The sequence below is a fragment of the Aythya ferina genome (genome assembly GCF_964211825.1).
Source record: "Aythya ferina genome assembly, chromosome: 12".
NCBI lineage: Eukaryota > Metazoa > Chordata > Aves > Anseriformes > Anatidae > Aythya > Aythya ferina.
Window position 1 is genome coordinate 18067941 of NC_140308.1, and position 21760 is coordinate 18089700.

The 21760-nt window shown below is 45.0% G+C and overlaps 1 protein-coding gene across 4 annotated transcripts in view; it reads left to right on the forward strand.

Moving 5' to 3' along the window:
- The window catches only part of ZNF423 (zinc finger protein 423), a 209807-nt gene extending 188589 nt beyond the window's left edge, over positions 1-21218 (forward strand). For all 4 annotated transcript variants that reach the window (XM_084533601.1, XM_084533602.1, XM_084533603.1 and 1 more), the window contains 2 exons: positions 162-277; positions 20594-21218. In XM_084533601.1, the coding sequence (XP_084389727.1) occupies positions 162-277; positions 20594-20623 (146 nt within the window). In that variant the 3' untranslated portion in view covers positions 20624-21218. The remainder of the gene's footprint in view (positions 1-161; positions 278-20593) is intronic.
- Positions 21219-21760: the final 542 nt, after the last annotated feature.

A 21760-nucleotide genomic window follows, 5' to 3' on the forward strand; every position in this document is an offset into this window, starting at 1 on the left:
TAAATTGACTACTTGTAAGGAAATTCTGCTGAACCAAGTGTATTGGCACTTCTCTGGCTGATATCCTTGGATTTTCTAGAGTCTTTGAAATCATAAAGTGCAGTTCAGGATGGGATGTGTTATATGAAGCAATCCTAACTAATTGTTCTATGTTATTTCAGTTTTTGTACAGGCAAATAAACTGCAGCAGCACATCTTTGCAGTCCATGGACAGGAAGATAAAATTTATGACTGTTCCCAGTGCCCACAGAAGTTCTTCTTTCAAACAGAGCTTCAGGTATGTTTGCAACAGGAGTAAAAGCAAAGCTAAAGCCTTTGATTTGTCTGTGTGCAACCATCACCCTTGTGCAGTGTTTAGAAAAAGTGCACAGCCCCAGTATGGTCTCTGCTCCTGCTCTTAAACAGTCTCTCAGCTGCCTTCTGCAACCCTGGGTGCTATCAGGAGAGAAGGGTCTCAGAGCATGGCTGGAATAAATAAATAAGACAAGACAGATATCATGATTCTTTGAGTATTTCTCTTGACAGTAGAGTTGCTACTTCCTGACATGTCTACGTCAAACACCTTGTAAATAATTTCTTTTTCTCTATTAATAATTGAGGGACTGATTAACATACAAAGACTAAGCAAATGGTAGGCTGCCCCCTCCCCTTCCTTGCTGCTAAGTCACATGTAAAGGAATTTTCCCCACCTAGGTACAAGAGCAAAGCACTGGTGCAGCTGAACACAATGCTTCATTAGAGGCTCCACCAAGACAATAGCACTTTAATAAGCAGCAGCTTGTAGAAACCAGGTGTCACATCCTGCTTTCCTAGGGGGCTACAGTCCCTTCAGCTTTAGCCCCTGCAAAGCCGGTGCTTGTCCTGCATTCCTGGCTGCAGCGAGCGTTTTACGGGGACCAGACCCTGATTGGGATGTGCTGCTGGAGCTGCTCTTGGGGTCCTGGCCCCAGGGATCACTTCAGGGCCCCGCTGGTGAGGCTGGGTTTTAAATCACACTGATCCTTTGATGCTAAACCCTTAGATGCTACAGCCTCTGTGGGGCATTAACTTTGTGCTGCTCCAGCAGCAGAGCCAGGTCCTGTGGGCGTGCTGCCTCCCAGGGAAATGGGCTGCTGAGCTGCAGCTTTCACAGGGCTCACGGGGAGGTTGCTGCCCTGGCCTTCCTCGTCAGGCGTGTTTACCTGCGCAGCACTGCCACAAAAACACTGCTGCTGTCTGCTGGCAAATGCAGGATTTTTACAGGGTGGTACCGTATGCCTCATTTAAATCTATTAGCTTTATAAACCGTGATTTACTTAAACTTTGGAGGGTTTTTATTTATCTTGCTGAATTCCCAAGCTGCTGCCTCTTGTGTCGTGCTGTCACGCTGTGGAAGGATGGTTGATCTTTTCACTTTGTTGATTTTATTTTTTTGTCTCCCAGGGGAATCTCTTCTTTCCCTTGTTCTAGCAACCTGATTTGCATAAGTGTACAAAAGTTTTAACTATACCTTGTTAATATTTTAATAAAGTCAGCAGATTTTGGTTTGTGTGTTGTCACTACAAATGTTTTATGAAGGCAGCAGTGGCTTGCAAAGCCAGCTCTGAGTTTTCCTCCCATTTTTCCTTTAAAGTGGTGTTTGGTCAAGATGCCAGCACAATTAAAATGGGTGTAGTGGCTTCCTAGGCCACTGCATTAACCTTTACAATCAGATGGTCAAATAAAGAGAACCTTGGAGAACCTTGTTAAATTATAGTCTTAACAGTGGCTTTTTTTTTTATTTTTTATTTTTTTTGCAATTAACAGTTTTAATTACATAGTGTTTCAATTCTGAAGTGCTGTGCGTTGCAAAATTGCTGCAAATAGCAGCCTTAATCAGATAAATTGTAACTGTAATTTTCCAGTTTTCATGCAGGATTGGCGTGTGTTTAAAATTTCTCTGCTTATAATAATTACACAAGTCGCTTTGAATGGTGTTGGCTGAATGAAAATTCAATACTTAGCTGCAGAGTTTCAGTCCTTATTTCAGGGCTGACTCGAAAAGGTGTTTACTTGATGCCAGGGATTTTATTAATTCAGATACCTGAGCCAAGGAAGACACACAATTTGTGCATAAATCAGTTAGAAACACTCAAGACTCTTGATCCAGTCTGAGTTGCATGATTATCTCTCCAGTTACTGATTTGCAAGCTATCTGTTCCAAATTCCTCAACTGTGCATGATATTTTTGTTAAGTAAGGAAGACTCAGTATTATTTTAGTGAGCCAGTTGTTCAGTTGCTAGTTAGATGTGCATAAACCTTAATAGTGCAACTGTTCTTAGGTGGGAAAATCACCGTCCATCAAATGGTTCTGCTGGATGGATTTGACTGTTCAGTTCTGATCTTGCTTTCCTACTGGTGTAAACAACGACTATTCCTTTTTAGTCAAAATATGAACCTATGCCTTGTTTATTTCTGCATTTTTTTAAATGAAACCACTGAAAATACTTCTGGGGGGGAGGGGAGAAGGGCATTCAAATATTTCATGAAGAAATTAAGAGGTATGCTCACAAAAAAAAAAAAAGGAAAAAGAGGGTGGAGAAATTGACATGCAAAGCAGGAAAAGGCAATTTCTAGAGATGTCTTGGGCTAGGAATTAGCCCTGCTGACTTGTAAACATTTCTTTGAACAGTTACCTTGAACATAATGCATGTTAAGAAGGCCATATGTGTGCTGTGTGATGGGAAAAGGTTGCCACTCTGAGCATGCAGCTTAGTGCTTGGGGCAAATCCTGCTTCAGCAGCATAACGCTCTTAAAACTCTCAAGCCCTCTCTTCATTTGTAAACTAGCAGTTGTGTTTTAGTAAGTGTTTATGCTTTGTTTGCGCTGTCTGATGGAGCCATAAAACCACGGCTTAAGGAAGCTGGGAGGAATAGGGCTGGCTTAATAAGCTGTGGAAATTCTGGTGTGAATCTGGAGTGATGAGTCAGTGAGGTTATGCTGATACTGCCAGAGGAAAAGAAAACAGAAGTTATTTAACTGGTTATGTTATCTCACTGGAAATGAGGAAACAAAACACGGCACGGTTAAGTATGAAGCACAGTGGAAATGGTACGTGTGATAACCTAGCGTGCCCTTAGGGCAGGGGAGGAGAGGCAAGCAGCTCCTGGTTCCTCACATCCTGTTTGCAGAGACTGACAACCATGAATATGATGAAAATACCCTGGAAAAAAAAAAAGAAGTAAATTTATACCTAATTCATAATACATCAAGGCTGTGGCATTTCATTCCTCCTGCTGAAGTGTGCTTACTGAAACAAGCAGAGAGGTGGGCTCTGGGGGGTCCCTCGCAGGTAGGGCAGAAGGATCCCTTTGAAACCGAGCTCGCTCTGTGGGACTGGTCAGGAGGTGACTGCCTGCCACCGTGGCACACAGGGGGGTGAACCAGCTCTTTGACAACTGAGATCTGGGGTTTTACTATGTAAAGTGTAGTAGGGAGCTCTGCCCACTCCAGAGATGGGTCAGAAATCATGGTTTGTAATGGGTGCTGAGAATTATGTTTGTGGCATTATTCACGGCTGAGCAATGTATCTGCTTGATCACTTGCATTGAGAATTATATTGAGCAAATTGTGACTGAACAGTTGTTATTATTATTATTATTTTTTTTTTTTTAAAGAAACTTTAGGAGGATTTTTCTTAAGTACTCTTTTGCCACTGCTTTTTCCAGGGAGCCATCACATAACCAATGAAGTATTTGCATTTAAAGGATTAATTCCTGCTGTTTGCTTGTGTACTGTTAATCATACCATTTCCTTCTAAATGATTACAATTGATGAAAACTAAGGCAAGGGATACAATAAACAATGCGCAAATAATCCAGGTACCGAGGGAGCAGGGTACCTGCCAGGTCTTTCCTAGCACAGGTGTTCAGGTGTTTTATTGCCTGCTATGAATAAAGGGCTTTCTCTTCTGCTCAGATTTGGAGATATGTCAAGCTACTGAATTAAGAGAGCTTCACTGGAGGAATTTGCTGTCATTTCAAGTGCCCAGGTTCTTTAACTGTACGTGTATCAAAAGGAGAGTGGCTACTATGGCTCATTGGTTAACACTGTGGTCTGTCTCCTTCCTCATTTTGTTTTATGTGAAAAGCTGGCAATTTTCATATATCTATAAACAGGCATGAGCTGCTGCACAGAAATTGTACTCATTATATTAATAATGATTTACCATGAACGTCCTCCAGGGGCTTGATTTGGTCCACATCAAAGTCCTTGGGATTCTTTCCGCTGATTACAGCAGATCAAGCCCTAAGCAGGTTTTCTTTTTAAAGTCTGCTTTTAATGTCAGCTTGATGTTAGATGAGTCTGCTCTGGAGCTCTGTATCCTGCCCAGGAAAGCAGGGCACCGTAGTGATGCACCGCAGGGCGCTCTGTGTCCTGATGGGGACATTGAGGTGCTGCCTGTAGCCCTGGTGGCTTCCCTGGCAGGACTGCTGGTGGGGCCAGAAGGAGCAACAACTCCAGCCTCTCACACCGACGGTCCTTGGGCCATGCTGCGGTGTCCTCTGTAGCAAGTGGGGAGCAGGAGAGCCCCTGGGCTTGTACATGGCCCATCTGCACCCGGGCATGGCCACAGGGCTCAGTTTACCAACAGTGGTTGGAGCACAGAGGAGAGACTAATGAGGTCTTGGGTCTGGACCCAGCTATTCAAACTCACTTGGTGGTTAATGTCTCTAGCTCCTACTTGAAAAATGGGCTTCACCTACTTGCTGGAGGTATGAGGAAAGCTTACTTAAATAGGAGTAAAATGTTTCTTGCAAACAGCCCAATGAGCCTGCAAGACCCTGAAATATCTGTGCTTCTGGGCTTAAGTGTCCATGAAGTCAGTGAGAGAAATGCAAATCTGTGGTACTCTGATGAAGTTGCAGAAAATATTTTTCCCTGGGGATAGGGGAGGATGGCAGGACAAACAGAACCTAACATGCATCTGTCTCTGAAAGTCACTTACCTAACCCTGCGTGGCTGACTGTGCATGACTTAGATGTTAAGCACAGAAACCTCTTGCTGGAAACAAACCACGAGCTCTGGGTTTCATATGAAGTATCAAAAAAATTATGTGCAGAATTAATTTTCTGTAAGTAAAAATCCATTTTTTCTTTTGAACAGAATTTACATCTCTGCATTTTAAATACATACACATACACACACATCTCTATATAGTGTTTTTCCTCCTTTTAAAATCCTGAAAATGGTCTAGTCAGTTATTTGAGCAGATTTGGCTAGTGTTTCTCAAAAAATGTTGCTATGGTGCTTAGAGTATTGTTAAATTTTAATTATTAGTAGTTACAAAGCTAATAAATTACGGGAATACCACAATCTATTCCAGTCATATTGCTGGGTTTCATTCAGACGCAGTCAGATAATTATAACTAACAATAATTAAAAATTAAAAGTGCTGTAGGCACATACCCATCATGTTGAGTCTGTCTGCCTGAGCGTTCTTTATGGACTGTGAAACCAGAAGTTTTACCTCTGCTCTCGTGTCGCAGCGATGAAGAATTTTGCCTCTCAGGTCCCTGGCTCTCAGTACGTGTGTTTAAAACCAGCGGAGGAGGTCCATATGGCTGCGTACGGATTTGGGGTGAGGAGCAGGCTATCTGATGACCAAAGCTGGAAGTGCCCTTGCAGACTATGTGGGAATGCTTCTGGGGCTGTGCAGGAGCTGTGGCTGAGGTTTCGTCCTGGGCCTGACTCCCAGCGAGGTGAATGCTGTGTGTGAAAGCAGGGGGGGCACTAACACAGTGCCGTGCACTTGGCAGCACCTCCTTTCCCAGCACAAAGGGAGGCGGCAGCTCCTGCCCCTCTGGGTGGGGGTGCCCTGGCACAGCCAGGCTGCTTGGCCTCTCCTGCTTTGGGTGAGGATGGTGCAGAAACCCCAAATTGCCCTGTGTTTGCCACGGTGATGAGGTGCAGCATTTTTTTTTTTTTATTTGAAATGAAAATTCTGATCAATATATAGCTGCATTTTTATCATCTCTGAGGTGTCTTAGTGAGGCACAGAGAGATCTCTCCAGTCTACAAAGACCCACTGGAGATGACGCTTGGAAATATGAGCAGCCTGTCCCATAACAACAAAAAAGCCCTCCTTCATTTCTTACCCCATTAACGCTGTTCTGTGACCAGCCCTGGCAAACAAAGTGTGTGCAACTTGGCATTAACAAGTGCAGAAAACCCCGCGGTGATGCGGAGTTGGGGGGGTGGAAAAAAGGGAGCCAGGTGAAAGGCATCGTTTGAGTCATTAATGCACTTAAGCGCACCCAAGTGTCAACATGTGTGACCAAGTGTAAGGAGGCATGGCGTTCCAATGTGGCAGCGCTGGCGCACAGAAGGGGCTTCCTACAGCAGGGATGGCACTTGGATTCGCTGCTCAGGCTGCCCAGCTAAACCCGCCGGTGCCTGTCATCTATGCCCTAGGGCAAGGGTCCAACCAACTTTTGCGTAGGCACCGTGCCATCCCAACAGATGGGCGGGAGTGTAAGCCGCCAAGAGACAATGTATATGCATCAATTGTGTTTATTGAAAGCACAATTCCTGGCTGGAAATGTCCAAATGTCTGTTTATTCTGAGCTAAGATGCCTTTAGTTAGTGGATACGGAAACACAGCCTAGTTCTGAACCGATTACTCTATGTACACTGCAAAACAATGCAGACGTGTGTAGGGTGCGCTGATTCTGGAGAGCCCCTGTAAGGGTCTGTCCTGGCAGACACCGTCCCTCCCGAGGCTGTGCTGAGTGCTGAGGTGCTGCTTGCCCCAAGTACTGGAGACTAAATTCTGTGGGCACTGCACGTAGCTGTGCCAGTCACTGGTGTGGGGTAACGATGTGCGAGGACCCCGCCTCTTGCACTGGCAGGTTTCCCTCCGAGCACAGCTACCCAACCTCCCCATCGCACCCAGCGGTGGAAACCACTTCCACTTGTGGGCGACACGTTAATCCTGACCGGTTCACACATCCTGGGTGAAGGTTTGGTTTTTCCATGTGGCAGAAAGAGAAAAAACACACAATATGTGAAATACAAAGGGGAAACCTTTATAACATGATTAACTGCCAAAACACAGAAATTCATGGAGGAATCCAGAGAGGAGTTAGTAGGTGCATGTTAAAGGATGCTTCTTTCCTGTGTTTGTCGGCTTTACTCAGTTAAGACTTGTCTTGACAGCACAGCTTTCAAAAACACTGACTGCTCTCAATATACGATTTGGTATTAATAAAGATTCTTGACTTCTCTGTATAAATAAATAAAGCAGCAATGTTTTACCTCAGAAACACTAACGCAGTCCCGTCCTATTGGAAACGGGATGCATGGGCTATGTAAGACATCCATCCTTAGCCGAAAGGAGGAAGCACAGGAGAAGAAATGAGAAATAGATTTTCTTTCGGAAAGACCAGATTGCACTCTCTGGTCTGGCAATAACAATTACTAATGACATTTAGAGAGAAATTAAGGATGAGAAATGCAAGTTGGCATTTCAGCAGTGCCAGTCAGTAACATTGCATCAGAGCTCACAGGAGAGATGAGAAAAAGTTTAGGGATGGAAAATTAATTTTGTTATGTCAACAATTAGCAAATACCTTTTCTTCACTCCTTACCACACTATCACAAATAACCACTGTGATAGTATTTAGCAGCTTCTCAGGTGAATGAAATAGCACTTTGGAAGCCTTATTTCTGGAGTCAAACGCACAAGATGTGTTTTGCTCCATTTTGCTGAACAATGAATGATAGAAAACCATTCAAACTGACCAGGGAGGGAGTAAATGAGCTCTTGGATGTGTGGTTGCAAGAATGCTCCGTGTGGTTTCTCTCTCTAGATCTGCTTTTTTTGTTTGTTTGTTTTTCTATTCTTTGTTGTTGCTTTGTGTTGTTGTGTGTGTGTGGTGGTTTTTTTTTCTTTTTTTATTATTATTATTATTATTTATTTTTATTTTTTTTACAACTGTCAATGAATTAACCATACCAGCACTCTTTCTGAGGTTGTTTTTACAAATTTGGAAAGGCTGCAGTTGAACAATGTACCCAGATCCATGCAGGAAAATATTGGAGGAGCCACACTGAGAGCTCAGGAAACCTCAGACCTTCTATTCAGCAGTCCTTCATGTGTTCATAAGGGGAAATTCTTATCCCCATAGGAAGGTGGCAGAAAGCCTTGTTTCCTTCTGCTCTGCCTGGAGCCAAGAGCAAAGGGGCCGCAAGCTGCGGGGCTGCGAGCATGCCCATCAGCACAGCTGGCTGCGCGGCCGCGGCGTCCTTGGGGACGGCAGAACCAGGTACCATTGCTCAGCCCTCCCGCCATCAGGCTCAGCAGCACATGCCTTTCCAGGCTGGGCAGGGTCCTTATAACAGAAATAATATTTCTGCAGTGTATAGGCAAAGAAAAGAATCCCCTGCACATGCACACAAAAGTCTTGTCACAATGTGTCTTTGTATTCACTGATGGGGAGAGATCTCTAACGCAAGCACTTTGATTTTCTTGTGCTGTAGTAGCTGCTGGGGAGCGTAGTTTGGGTTCTGAGCTGGGATTAGCTCTGTTTCCTCCTGTGAGTGTCGCTATCGTCCAAAGGAACTGACTTCAGTTTTCAAAGGAGCAGGGATGCTGCATTGGAAAGGGCAGAGCACAAGCGTTATTTAAGGAAAACCGCGGAGCTCGATCAGCCTCTGTCTTAAGCAGTTCAGCCAAGGTGGTGTACAGCATGCTCTTAAAAGTTCGGTTTCTTCATTTGCTTGCTGCTAGAGCAAAATGGGGATGCTTGTCCAGACATAACAGTATATGCCTGAGTGTTTTCACAAGAAATGTCTAGATCATTAAATATAATAGGTCTCAGCTGCAGTTTTGATCACTGAAGCATGCACACAATTCATCACAGCAAATTAGGTATGTCTTTGTAACTTATCTTTCTGCAATTTGCTGGCACTTTCAGAGAGCTGAAACTTATATTGTATGTGCTGCAGAAGCCATTTCAGTTAAAATATTCTGTGTTTATTGTCGGAGAACAAGGATTCTCTAATAACAAAAACATGGAGCAGTCTATGATTCTGCTCCTGCATCTTGCAGAACCAGCAGTAGTACCAGCAGAGATCCCTAGCCACATTCATTATTTATATATTTTAGTGAATTTCTTGTCTGCAGTAAAAGAGATGTAAGCTTCAACATCAGGCTGTTTGTGCCAAATTCTATCCTGCAGCCCATTCAAGAAAGCCGAGGCAGCCGTGGTTCTCAATTGTTACACACACCATTTATCTGATTGGAATTTTGTCCTCTCTGGCTTGCTGAAATGTTGCTTGTTCTTTAAAAGCTTAGTTTGACCTTTGGAAAGAAAAGGTATTTACTATTTTATTTATTTATTTATTGTGGAGAAAGCCAAAACCAAAGCCTACTTAAATGGAAATTGGCATTCAAAAGCAGCACAGTTACTGAAAAGCATTTACTTTATTACTAGAAGAGGACAGACGCTAGTAGACTTGAAAATTACCTTTCAGTGGATTCATCAGTTTCAGTCACTAGTTAGTCTGTGAACAGATGGATATATTTGTAACAGTTAACACAAATTTATAGCCTGGATTTTTGCATTTGCCTCAAGAACACTGCTGTCTTACCTGCTGACTCGGTTTGGATAAGTATTTTATTTATTTTGCTTTATCTTCCTCAAAGAGGAGATGGTTGTTTTTCTAATTGCAGAGGTTTCTTGCATCATAGGAAGGCAGTCAGTTTGCAGAGATGTGAATGATGTATGGCTACAGTGTAAGGAAACGTTGTAAAAGAATCCCCCAGTACGGCTGCCGCAGAAAAAATAAACATCTCAGCCCAAACCTAGATAAGCCCCAATGGACTGCGAAAATCATTTTCAATAACCAGGTATTTTTAACTCTGTGTATGAAGGCAGTAATCAGTTGCCTGTATTTGCATCTAGGGTCTGCCACAGTCTAATTGTCTCCTTTTTTCCCCAGAAATTTAAGGCTACTGGTTAACAGAGCAATGCATTAAACATTCTGTCTCCAAAATAGGAAGAAATACTGCCCTAGCCTCTACCATGTGGCATCTTTAGGTTTCAGGGATTTCGTTTAAATCTGAAATTTATGTCCAGGAGAAATAAATTATTAGATTGTAAAAGCAGCTGGGGAGGGAGTAAACATAGTCTCTCTTGTCCTCTATATCATTTCCCCAGGAAGATAATAAATGTATGGCAAGCGTCTTGTGTTTCCTCGGCCGTACAGACGTTGTGTGTGCATTGTGTTTTAGATGTGAAGCCTAAATTTCAGACAGGAAATCCTGGATTGATGCCGTATGGCTGTTTCCTACCCCTGCGGTGCCGGTGGAGCCTCTGCCGCTACCGCCATTAGAAGGAATCTGCAAAACAGCTCCACCAAGAAACTTAAAAGGCCTCGGGTGTACCTCTGACCAGCTGAGTAAGGGATCGGGGTTTAACCCGTGGGTTTGTCTCCCGGGTCAGTGCGAGGCAGCAGGAGCAGTGCTGTCCCCATCGCTGCCGCATGGAGCTGAGGACAGGGTCGTGCCTCACGGCCAGCTTTCCTGCTGCTGCCGTAAGGAGCACGGGAGCGCCGCTGGCTGGTTCCTCGCCTGCTCCCCCTGCCCCGCGAGGTCGGACACGGCCACGTGCGGTGAGTGGCCGGGAAACAATGGGGCTGGGCGAGAACAAAGGAGGAACGGGCAGGCTGGGAGCTGGGAGCTTGCCTGCACGCAGCTGGGCCTGCCTGTAGGACTGTGGCTGCCAGCACCTCCGTGCCTCCTCGGGAAGGCCGTGGGTGCTCAGCCCGGGCTCGGCTGGGAGCTTGGCTCTGTGCTCAGCAGCGTGCTCGTCCTGACGTTGCCTTCAGAGCACTACGGTCAGTCGTACCCTCATGCCTGTGTAGCTAACGCTCTGTTTTAACATCATATTTTGAGGGTAGTTTTGTATCACACCTCGACCTAAGGAAGGAATTATCATTTAGAAAGCCGTTTGTTCCCAGATTGAACCTGTGCTGTGCTTTCTGCCTACATTAAACACAAATGGCATGGCTTGTGCACAAGTGGCTTGTGCACAGGGTGAGCACACGTGTACAGCGACCCGACTCGCACAGTAAATGCTAACGGACTGAATGCTAACGCCTTGTCCTTTCTTCACATGTTTCATGTTGATGGAATAACTCGCAGTATACTAAGCTGCCTGTACACAATGAGGTGATGGGGCTTTGCTGGAAAAATCTAGCTGATACGGATAAGGCTGCACCTGCCGTGGGTTCAGCGTGGAGATGCCTCATGGCTGTGTGCGAGGTCAGCCTGGGTTCAGCAAGGCTTCGTCACCCTGGCTCTGCACGAGCCCAGATTTGGCAGCAGCAGTCCTGAGCTTATCCACTTGGCCGTGCTTGAGCTAATTCTCAGCAGAACGTCTTCTGTGTCCTCCGTGCCATGTCCTGGGCAGGTGGCACAGACACCCCGAGGTCACCCCCGCAGCGCCTGGCCGCTCCGGCTCTGCACGGCGCAGGAGCAGCCCACGCGCTGCCCACGCAGAGCCAGCGAGCTTGTGCCCAACCACTGAGCCCCCTCTGTTTCCCCTCATGATGTCTGTGAGGAGATGGCTCGCGTTGGTGATATTTTGGCCCTGCTTTTCCCTCTGGGAACCAGTCGTCCTGGGCTTTTCATACTACCTACCTCCGGGGTGAGTTCCTGTGGGCAGCGGGCTGGTCACAGTCTGTCCTGCACACTGCTGCTCTGCCAGTGGCGTGCACGCTAATGGGGCGGCAGGTAAAGCGCTTCTGTAAACCATGGCCTTGCTGCTTTATAGCTGAGATTGCACTGGAGGATTTTATACCCCTTTGGAAATAAGAAATGGGCAGTAACAGCCTTTATGCCCAAGGCGGCAGGTCACTGACCGCTTGTGTTACCAGGCGGAGCAGGATGCGGGTGTCCCATGATGGGGATATTTATCTGCCTTTAAGAAACACGTATCCATAACACAAGGCAAGACAATCTGTCACATCAGTATCCCATCAGAGGGAATTTTACTTCAGTTGCTTTTTAAAAGAAATCCCAGATGAGAGCTGTGATAGCCTGTAACCCAGGTGCCGACAGGTGCAGCCCATCTGAGTGAACCCGCTCTGTCTGCTCCGGCTTGTTTGGTCCCGGAACTTTGTCCTCAGTGGAGGACATTGCCCGAGTGAGGACTGCAAGATGTGCTCCTCTTCATCTTTGCATTAACACTTACAGTCCAGGCTGAGACTGTTTTAAACCCAGTCCTTAACACCAGGAGCACCTAACTGTTCCAGGAAAAAAAGCGACAAAAAATCAAATGCTATTCAGTGACCCTTGGCATGCTGAGGAACAGCAGGGCAAGGTAAGGAGCCAGTTTTAGGTTCAACTTTGAATCTCCTGGCTTTTGTTGGTTTATATTCCCATGGAAACAGCCCTTCAATGAAGCTTTTGTCTATGCATTTTGACTGGTGAGTGCTAAAGGTACTACGTAAAGCATTTTCCTTTAGCTTTAAATAGTTTTTGAGAAAAGAACGTGAGAGGATGCTCTCCTGGTCCTACAACAGAGAACAAATCAGGAAATTAGTGCTTATAGTAGAGCTGTGAAGGGTCCCATAATGATGATGCCAGCCCTCAAAGAAATGAAGAATTAACTGGCTTCTGCAGCCTGATTTACCTTAGGCCAAGGAGGGATTAACAAGATATGCTCCAGATATGCGATTTGTTTGGAGCCTATTTGAGAGGAATAACTAGGAAGGACTCCTGGAAAATGGTTTTGCCTTGCAAATGGTTTTGAAATGCATCGCTTCCCTGCTTGGGACCCAGAAGTGGATAAAACCTGGGTGGCACTGGACGTGCAGTGGAGCTGGTGGTGTGGCACAGGAGGGGGCTGTGCATGCATGCAGCAGTGGTTTCGAGCAGGTCTGGCCTGGCTCGAAGGTCTGAACGGACTGGAAGCACGGTGTTGGTGTTTGTCAGGGAGCTTTGGAGGTTACTTTGGGCCCAGGCAGAGGGTTTGGGGACTGCTGCCCCCTGTGTGGGCAGCCGTGGCCCAGAGAGATGGGGACTGCCCATACCGAGGCACCCCAGGCAGTCACGGGGCTGCATGCGGGCATCCTGCTCACAGCCCTGCTCGGGGCCTGCAGGAGCACCGGGGTTCGCCCAGGCAGACCCCAGGAGGCTGGGGGAGGAGCGTAGGAGCTCCAAAAATACTGTTTTGTGTGCTTCTGATAGTGGTAATTAAATTTGTCCCCCTCTCTTCACGTTAAGAAGCGCAAGGTTCTTCCCTCTGCTTATTTTGATCTTGTGCGTGGCGCGCTGTAGGCTAGAGCCGCATGGATGCGGGCACATTTGCATTTCTGAGTAAAATTCTCAGGAGCACGCGGTCCCCCAGGACAGGTATTATTAGCTCCCTTGTTTCATTGGGTGCCTCAGTGAATCCGGGTGTGTTTACGGTGAGCTTCTCTAACAGAAGACTCTGGTTATTTCTTAATAATATATTCTCCTGTGGTTTTTATTTCCAAAGTGCCGTGGTAAGGAAATTTTCCCAAAGGCTTCGGTTTTCTTTTGTGCTTCAGCATTTTATCCCGTGTTTTCGGAAGGAGCATATAGTCTTTTCAGTAAGATATTTAATCAAATATGAGAGGCTATGCCGGGCTTAAACTAGCATTTGGAGTTCTCTTGTAATGGGATCGCCTTGTTTTGTTCTGAGTTTTTAGAGAGCACAAAGAGATGGCAGGCCTAGAAGACTGATGGTACAGAGTTATTAGTCTCACATGGAAAGGGGAAAGCACCTTAGGTGAGTTGTCAAAGTCTGATTAGGACTGAGCAACCTGAATTAGAAGAGAAATTAAATTCATAAATCATCTAAAAAATCCTTAGCTAGCGCAAGAAAGGGCTGGCACTGGGAAAAATAGCTATAAGGAAGGTATTTCTATTAAAGGTAATTTTTCACACCCAGAATAATACAAATGCCTATCAAAATTCAAGAATATGTTAAAATTAACAAAAGCGGTGTTAAGTATAGAGATAAAATCGAGGAAGTGTATTGCTCAGGCTGTCCAACGCAGCAGCAGAGCCCGCAGACCCCGTGTAGGCAGAACAAAGGCAGGCGGTGGGGGGGTGCCTGTGCGTGTTTGTCTGGTTTTTAAGGAACAATGCCCGGGCACTTGCATTTCAATATAGAAAAACGCAAGCAATAGAAAAAGATTTATAAAAAAGCCAACAGTGTTCAGTCAGTCACGTGCGGATCAGCTTTTTTCCCCTGTAAATATTTTACGAGTTCAGAACCTATTGACTCCAGACAAAATGCCCGCTCGGGGTGGCTGGTGCCGCGCGTGGAGCCAGGTGGGTTTTGGGGGGGCTTTGCCCGTGGCGTGGGCTGCCCAGCACGCCCTGTGGGCAGCAGCATGGGCCATGGCAGGGCCACGGGCCGGCTTCCCACTGGCAGGAGTGAGTGCTCCTGTGTCCTGGTGAGAGATTGAGCAGTGTGTTTGGCCCCAAGTAACCAAGTCTGTGCATCGGAGTAACTGCGGTGCAAATATTCCCATCGGAAACAGCCAGCTTAGCTTTCACCTGACACCAAACCTCCAGATGCGTCATCTTAGACACTTGAAGTGATTTTTTTTTTTTTTTTTTTTTTTTTTGTTCAATGCATTGTAAAGGACAGCTTCCTAACTGCATTTGTTGAAGTGCCATCTCAAAGTGTGCTAGTGCTGGGGCTGACTGACGTATGGCAAGTTATCAGATGCTCAGAGATGTGAAGGAGGCAGTAACACAGGCAGACTTCTCCTTTCACAAAGGATGTGCCACCTTTCGTTTGCCTCTACCTCGATTTCAAGGGATTCTTCAGATAAAGAAGGGACATGTGAACCTGTCTTGCCTGACAATTTTTTTTTATTGAGTGCCACGATAACTTGGAGTTCACTTGTTACAAGCATTTTATGTGGTGGGTGAAGTATCAGGGGAAAGGGAAGAAGCGATGCTGTATTTCCTGGAAAAGGGGGTTCTAAACATATAAATGTCACAGGGTAGGAGTTACCTGAAACAACTGGAAGGGGAATTAACACCTGGTTTTATGGGAAACATTGGTTACCACTATCAGTTTTAATGAAGTGTATTAACTAAATTGTGTTCTGAGTATTCATTCAGCCCCGTTTATGGCACACTCTTGAGTACATTTACTGTTTGTCAGAAGTGCAAACTAGTGAACATATGAGGCTTTAAGACAGGCCATCTGTTAGTCTTAGACCCTTGGATAATTGTCAAACAGTTCTAAAAATAAGCGCATACAAACTGCAAGGGGGTGCAAAGGTGATTTTTCTTTAGTCTAATAGCAAAGGGAAAGTAACAACCAAAAATTGAAAATAAAAATAAATAGGCTTATCCTGTAAACCAAGCTTGCTCTTCTTTTCTCCCCTTCTTTCTTTTTTTCCCCTTCTCCTCCTGAGTGTGCTTTTTTTTTTTTCCCACTTAGGGTTTTTTTTTTTTTTCCTCTTGCTCTTCTGGGTCATGGCATCCCCTGAATGCCTCTCCAGTTTAGGATTAGAGCAGCACCAATTTAAGGCTCACAGCTTTCCATAGAGAGCATAATCTCCAGTGGCTAAAGCAGGGGTCGTCTTGTGTCCTCTGCCTGAAGTAATCTCTTTATAAAGTCAAGGCGTAAAGATTTTGATCTCTGTGGATTGCTGTTAGAGGGAGATACTACCTGCACACGTGTGTGCGCTTATGTACATACAGCAAGGAATAATGCCTGAGAAATTCTTGGGCCAGTTTGAATTCAAATGATACAAAGCATTTGAAAAAAAAAGAATGCTGCAGATGGTATTTCATAAATATTTAGACACTGCAACTTCTGTTTGTAGCAGTTTGGAGTTTTTGTTTGGTCTTTTTTATACATATATGTTAGAATGTGAGACTTGAACCTTGGTCTCAAGCCAGCAGCTGAATGTGAGGTTTAGGTTTTGACTAGAAACCGCACGTATTGATGTTAAATGGAGGGATTGTCCCCCCCCAGCCCTGCTCCATGAGGGACAGAGGAGGGGGCACAGCACAGTCGCTGCCAGCCAGGAGCCCCCAGTGCCTGGTGCGGCCTCTGGGGAGGGAACCTGCCCTGGGCATGGGGAGCAGCTGGGAGAGGGGCTGCTGGGGCTCTCGCCTGGATCTGGAGGACCCTGCACTCTGGGGAAATCCAGCAATTAGCAGGAATTACCTTCAGTGTTGTGTGACCACACAGCTGTGCTCATGCGGCACCGCTGCAGCCGGTGCTTCCAGTCCGGGTGGCTTCGTGGTGCCACAGCAGCTGGCAGCGGTCACCAGTTGGTGGTGGCTGTTTGTCACGTGAACCTGCTATCTCCGTAATTCCTACCAAAAAGATCTGAGGAACCATTTCTGATCATTTTAATGGGATTTGGAATGAGGGAGAGGCTTTATAACCTTTATCTGAGTCCCAACCTCTATGTAAAACCGTAGAAAGCTGAGGAATTTTGTTGGAGGGTGGTGGGCATTGCCAGCCTTGTGCCGTTTCTTACCCCTTCATAATGTAACAGTCTTGTAGGTGTGTGTGCTCACACATAGGCAGTACCCCTCCGAAATGGCTGGTATGAAACACCTAAATACGTAACAGATGCACAATGGCACTATAGAGTGGATGTATTATGGCCTCAAACCATTATCACACCCCTCACAGTTGCGTTTTATTTTTTTCACCTGCTCCTGTGTAGTACACCTGTGACTTGTTGGCAGGGAATTTTGTTGCAGCGTGGGAGACTCCCAGCGTGACTGCCTGGCTTGGTTGAAGCTTTGCTCCGTCACGTGCTGCTTTTCTGTGTTTTTTTCTCTCTATCTTTATATAGCTCGTAAGACTTCCTTTAACTGCTGTAAGGGATCATCTCTCAAGCCTGATGCTGTTCTTGACATAGTGATCTGAAAATGGAGAATGTCATGCTAGTGTTTTCGTAATAATGCATGCAGAAAGAGAGAAATATTCATTGTAGCTGTCCTGCGCAAACGGCTTGATCCCCACCCAAAGGGCAGGCAGGGGGTGTCCCCAGGGAAGACGTGGAGGGTGATCAGTATGTACAAGGACAGTAATCAACCATTCCTTGAAATCTTTTTATTTCCTGCGAAACCCGTCACCCAGTTCCTTGGTCACAGATACTTCGGCAAATAGTTCATCTGGGGATTGTACAGCGAGTAGAAAATTCCACTTAAACACTGAGACAGCCCTGGGGCTCAGGGTGGCTGCATCTTCCCAATGATGTGGCGAGCAGAATTGCTATCCATTTTGCATCATTATTAAGAAAAGGGGGGGGAAAAAAATCCCAACCTAGCCCTATAAATAAGCTGTGACTTACTTGATCTTGACAGGTGACTCAGTGCTGCTGTAGAGTTTTCCAGCTGCAATAATGTCTCAGAATGATGTATTCTGTGGGGTATCAGCTGTGAGCCATGCATAAACCTGGGGACCTAACAGGAGCTGGAAAGAGCCATTTTTAATGCTCAGCTTCCAAATTATGTCCTGCCTCCTGCCAGCCCCCAAGTGCGTACACGTGTGGCTGTGCTTGTGTGCAGGTAGGCACATGCAAATACATGTGAAAGCATGCCTGGAGAGCCCTCCTTATTGTGCCTGCTGTATTTTCCTTTGGAAATCACCATTAAGATTATTATTATTTTCTTTAAACATAAACTCTAGAGCTGAAAAATTACATCAGAGCTGCTTCCTGCTAGCCTGCCCTCCTGTTGAAAAGGGGTATGAAGTTTGCTGATCAGAAATCTTGGGTGGAGGCATTCCCGTAGCATTGCATGCTTCAAAACTCCCCGTCCCTCCTGGCCTTCGTGGCTTTTGCCCACGCAGGAACTTGGTGTCTGGTGCTCAGAAGCCCGTGGGTGGGCAGGATGTGTGCTTCGTGTGGGTATGGCTTGGGCAGGATCTGCCTCTCTGACAGGCAGAGGAGGGGTTCGGTGCACACGGGCTCTTGTGTCTGTAGGCACCACAGATACGTGTGAGATCCTTTGTAAGATGTGGCTCTATTTATTAACTGCCTGGTCCTTTCATTAGTTGCCATATTGATTGCCAGGAGTGCTTGCAAAGGGAATAAATGGTGTGTTCCCAAGATATTAAGAGGAAATAAAGATCTACATATGAAGTGTGCAGGTATACATCCACACTTGGGTCTATCGCATGTTTAGCTCCTCAGCTCCTGTCTCGTTCAGCTCTGAATGGCTGCAGGATTTGTTTGTCTTCATGTAAACTGTGTTCACAAAAACAGTACATTCATTGTATTAGGAGTGTTCAGAACATATTATTAACCTACGTTTGAGGAGGGAGGGCTCACAATGAAAGCTTCATTATCAGATTTAGAGCCACATACCATTCCTTTATTGACCTGCCTGGTGTAATCAATGCAGCAGCCACACAAGTTTGAAATCATGTTCCCTGACTGTAGACTGCGCGTCATGCATCTAGTGCTGATTGTGCATTATCTTTTAAATGACACTGCCTAAATAAGTATGGATTTGTCTGCCATGAACAGCCCTTCTTTCAATTGGAAGACGGCAAACCTTTCGCTCCTTTTATTGATATTCAGGATGACCTAAAAATAGAATTGTAATGAAGTGCACTAGAAATGCCCGTTGTTAAAATGCTGAGGACTGTGAGCACAGAGTGCTCTGTGTGTTCTTTAACATTTGAATGTTTTCCTGGTTAGGTTTAGTGGACAAGCTTCCTGTCAGTGCTGCCACTTAGTCTGTAGGGTTCCATTCATTCATCCTTCTCTATAACTCTGTTACTTGATTAGAGAATAACATCCAGCACTGCAAAGGTCATTCCTCTTTAAGGCCAGGAAAATTTCCATGTATAGCATGAAAAGTAAAAATGTAAAATGAAAAGCCATCAGGTTTTATGTTTGGTGTTGTTAAATGGTCTAACAGGAAAGCTGTTTCAACTATGGCTTCACTTGACATGATTTTAATGTAATGCTTTATCCCCTGATAAGCTTTTCAGATCTTTGGATAGTGCTTCTGTTGTTTGATTCAGAAATACTTAGCATCGCTGGCTGGGGCTGTGTTGTCAGGGCTGCTGTTAGGCTAAACAAGATGCAGTTATTTTGCTATTTCATCTGCTGATTGTCATTTAGTTTCACAAGGGATCCTTCTGGGTGTGCTCCAGCTATCCTACTTCTGTCTTCCCTCTAACCTTTTGTCACGTTAAAGCCTGACCACTACCGTGCAGTTTCCTTGCCACCCGTCTGTACAATATCGCAGATAACTTTTGACATGATTTAGGAAGTCAGCAGCACTTCTGACACCTGGTGGTCAGCTCTTGGGAGTGCACAGTCCAGAAATCCTGGCTGCAAACGGGGTCATCGCTGCCTGAGCATCGCAGGCCGCCCGCTAGCTCTTTGCACAGACGGTTTTCATCAGGGAGATGTCATCTCTGGATAAAGTGGAGGATCACTTTTTTTTTCCCTGAATTGAGATGTAGCTGTGGATAACGTAGAAGAACCAGATGATTTATTAAAGGTTAAAATAGCTTTATTTTAAAGCACTGTCATTGTAAATAAATAATCAGATTCAAAATTAATTTAATGCTTAAAAACATATTCCTCAAGCTGACGGACTTGCTCAGCTCTGTTATTAGGTGGATGGAGACCAGTGAAATTGCACAGATTTGAAATAACGTGCGTGGATTTTTATAACTGGGATTGCCCAACAAAAGCTCACCGTGAAGCGCCTCACTGTTTGCTCCAATAGTTAGAAATTATACAAATAAAGCTGTGCTTATATGTAGGACTGGGGTTTCGGTCAGCACACAAAATGTAGGTGATTGCTGCTGCTCTGAAAATGTGCTTCCGAGATTGGCTTCGCTATTCATTGGCTCCTGCACAAAATGGCAGGACAGGTCAGCATCCTCTGATGCAAGACACCGTGATGACATGAGGCTGTTACAAATCTACCAGAAAGGGAACAAAAAGACTAAACTGCTGAAAGAAGTGTGTAGAGCAAAGCCAATTCTTTAAAGAGATTTAACTTCTGGGTTACATGTCCAGTCTTTTTTCTGCTGGGGATTAATATCCCCCTTGCCTGAACTGGTGGTTCAGCTGTTATTGCCGAAGTATTTCTTGGACTGAGAAGTATGCGTCACAATCTGGTGTGTCTCTCTGCCAGTGCTTGCACCCGTTACTAGCGAGAATAAAAGAGTAAAATATGGCAAGGGTTCCCACAGCGATTCAGATTTTTTTTTTTTAATTGTTACAGTTAAGGGAATCCCTAAAGGCAGATTTTGCCCATGAAGTGTTACCACTTTCTTTATATGTATTGAAAGAGGGAAGGAAGAAAAAAATAAAAAAGAAACCCTCACGGCTGTACTTGGCTTGTAGAATTTTTTTTTTCTAAGTTCATGCCAGCATTAACAGATCTATCAGAACAAAGCAAATGTGTCATATTGGCAGCTGTTACTTATGAGTACTTTTTCTTTATTGCATTTTGTTTTGTAATAATTGAGAAGCTTTTATGTCGAGCTCTGCATAAATGGTACTGAGTAGGAGGGTATGGGCATGCTTTCTATTATTCTGCCCCTTATGCATGTCTCCTTTTTTCGTCTTTCCAGAACCACACATTGAGCCAGCACGCACAGTGAGCCACTGGCACTACAGGACACCTCTCTGCAGAAGACTTGACGGTGGCACAGTGGGGAGGACCATTTGAACATTACATCCAATCAAAGTGTCATTTGCAACCCAGATGTAAAACTCTAATGATTTGGCCATGAGGCGCTGCTATTATAAGCAGCTGGAAATGAATATTAATGGAGAGATTAAAAGTATTCCATGCTCAGTATTTTTTATTGTCCTGCTTCAGCTAGTGTACTTTAGAGCTTCTGCTTCTGACTGAATTTATAGTGTTAGATAAATCTGCTTTGATGCTGTTGCCCTTTGTTGCTTCTTGTATTATATTGATAGTTAAAAATTAGATGTGATTTTTTTTAAACTGCTTTTTAATTGCAATTTTAGGTAACTGTGCATTGTGATGTGATTGCTTGGCTATTGTCTGAATATTTCTTTTTAATTTTTTAATTAAAGACTAATGCTTTGATTGGATTTGCCAGTTCACCGGACAGTGATTAAAACTATGTAATGGATATAATCGGTTTCAGTGCAACTGGATGGTCTGCTTTATAAATGTGACTTAATCTGATTGCAATAACTAGTACAGTCAATAAAGGGAATACATGAGCTTAGTGTCAGAGTTTCTGTCAGTCTGTGCTGTATCACCGCTGCTGGCTCACATGTGCACATCATGCCAAACGATGGCTCACCCCACGGCAGAGCTGCACCCCGTGAGGAAGGAAGAATGGGAGAAAAGCAAAAGCCCTGTTGTTGCGCCTGGCGTTGTTCTCTCCTGGATGCGCCTCCCCTGTCGGACTGAGGTGAGGTAAGAACACCCACTGCAACCCTGGGCACGAGGAGGTACCAGCTTAGGGGTACTCGTAACCTTTACCCAGGTCAGCAAGAATGGGTGTCTTGGTCATAGGTGCCTTGAGCCTGTCTCTGTGCTTGCTGTGGTTTCAATACCAAAAAATTGGCTTTCGGGATTGTATACAAATGTGCAAATGCTGGATTGGGCCTGTAGGGCCTGCATGGGGACTGCGTATTTCAGTCACATGGACTTCTAGGCCCACAGGTATTGTATCTCTGTGTAACTGCCATACTTCTGACACTTGAAATTGCCGTTAGACAGCCTAATAGAGCTCATTAGCAGGCTTTTTTCCTTTATT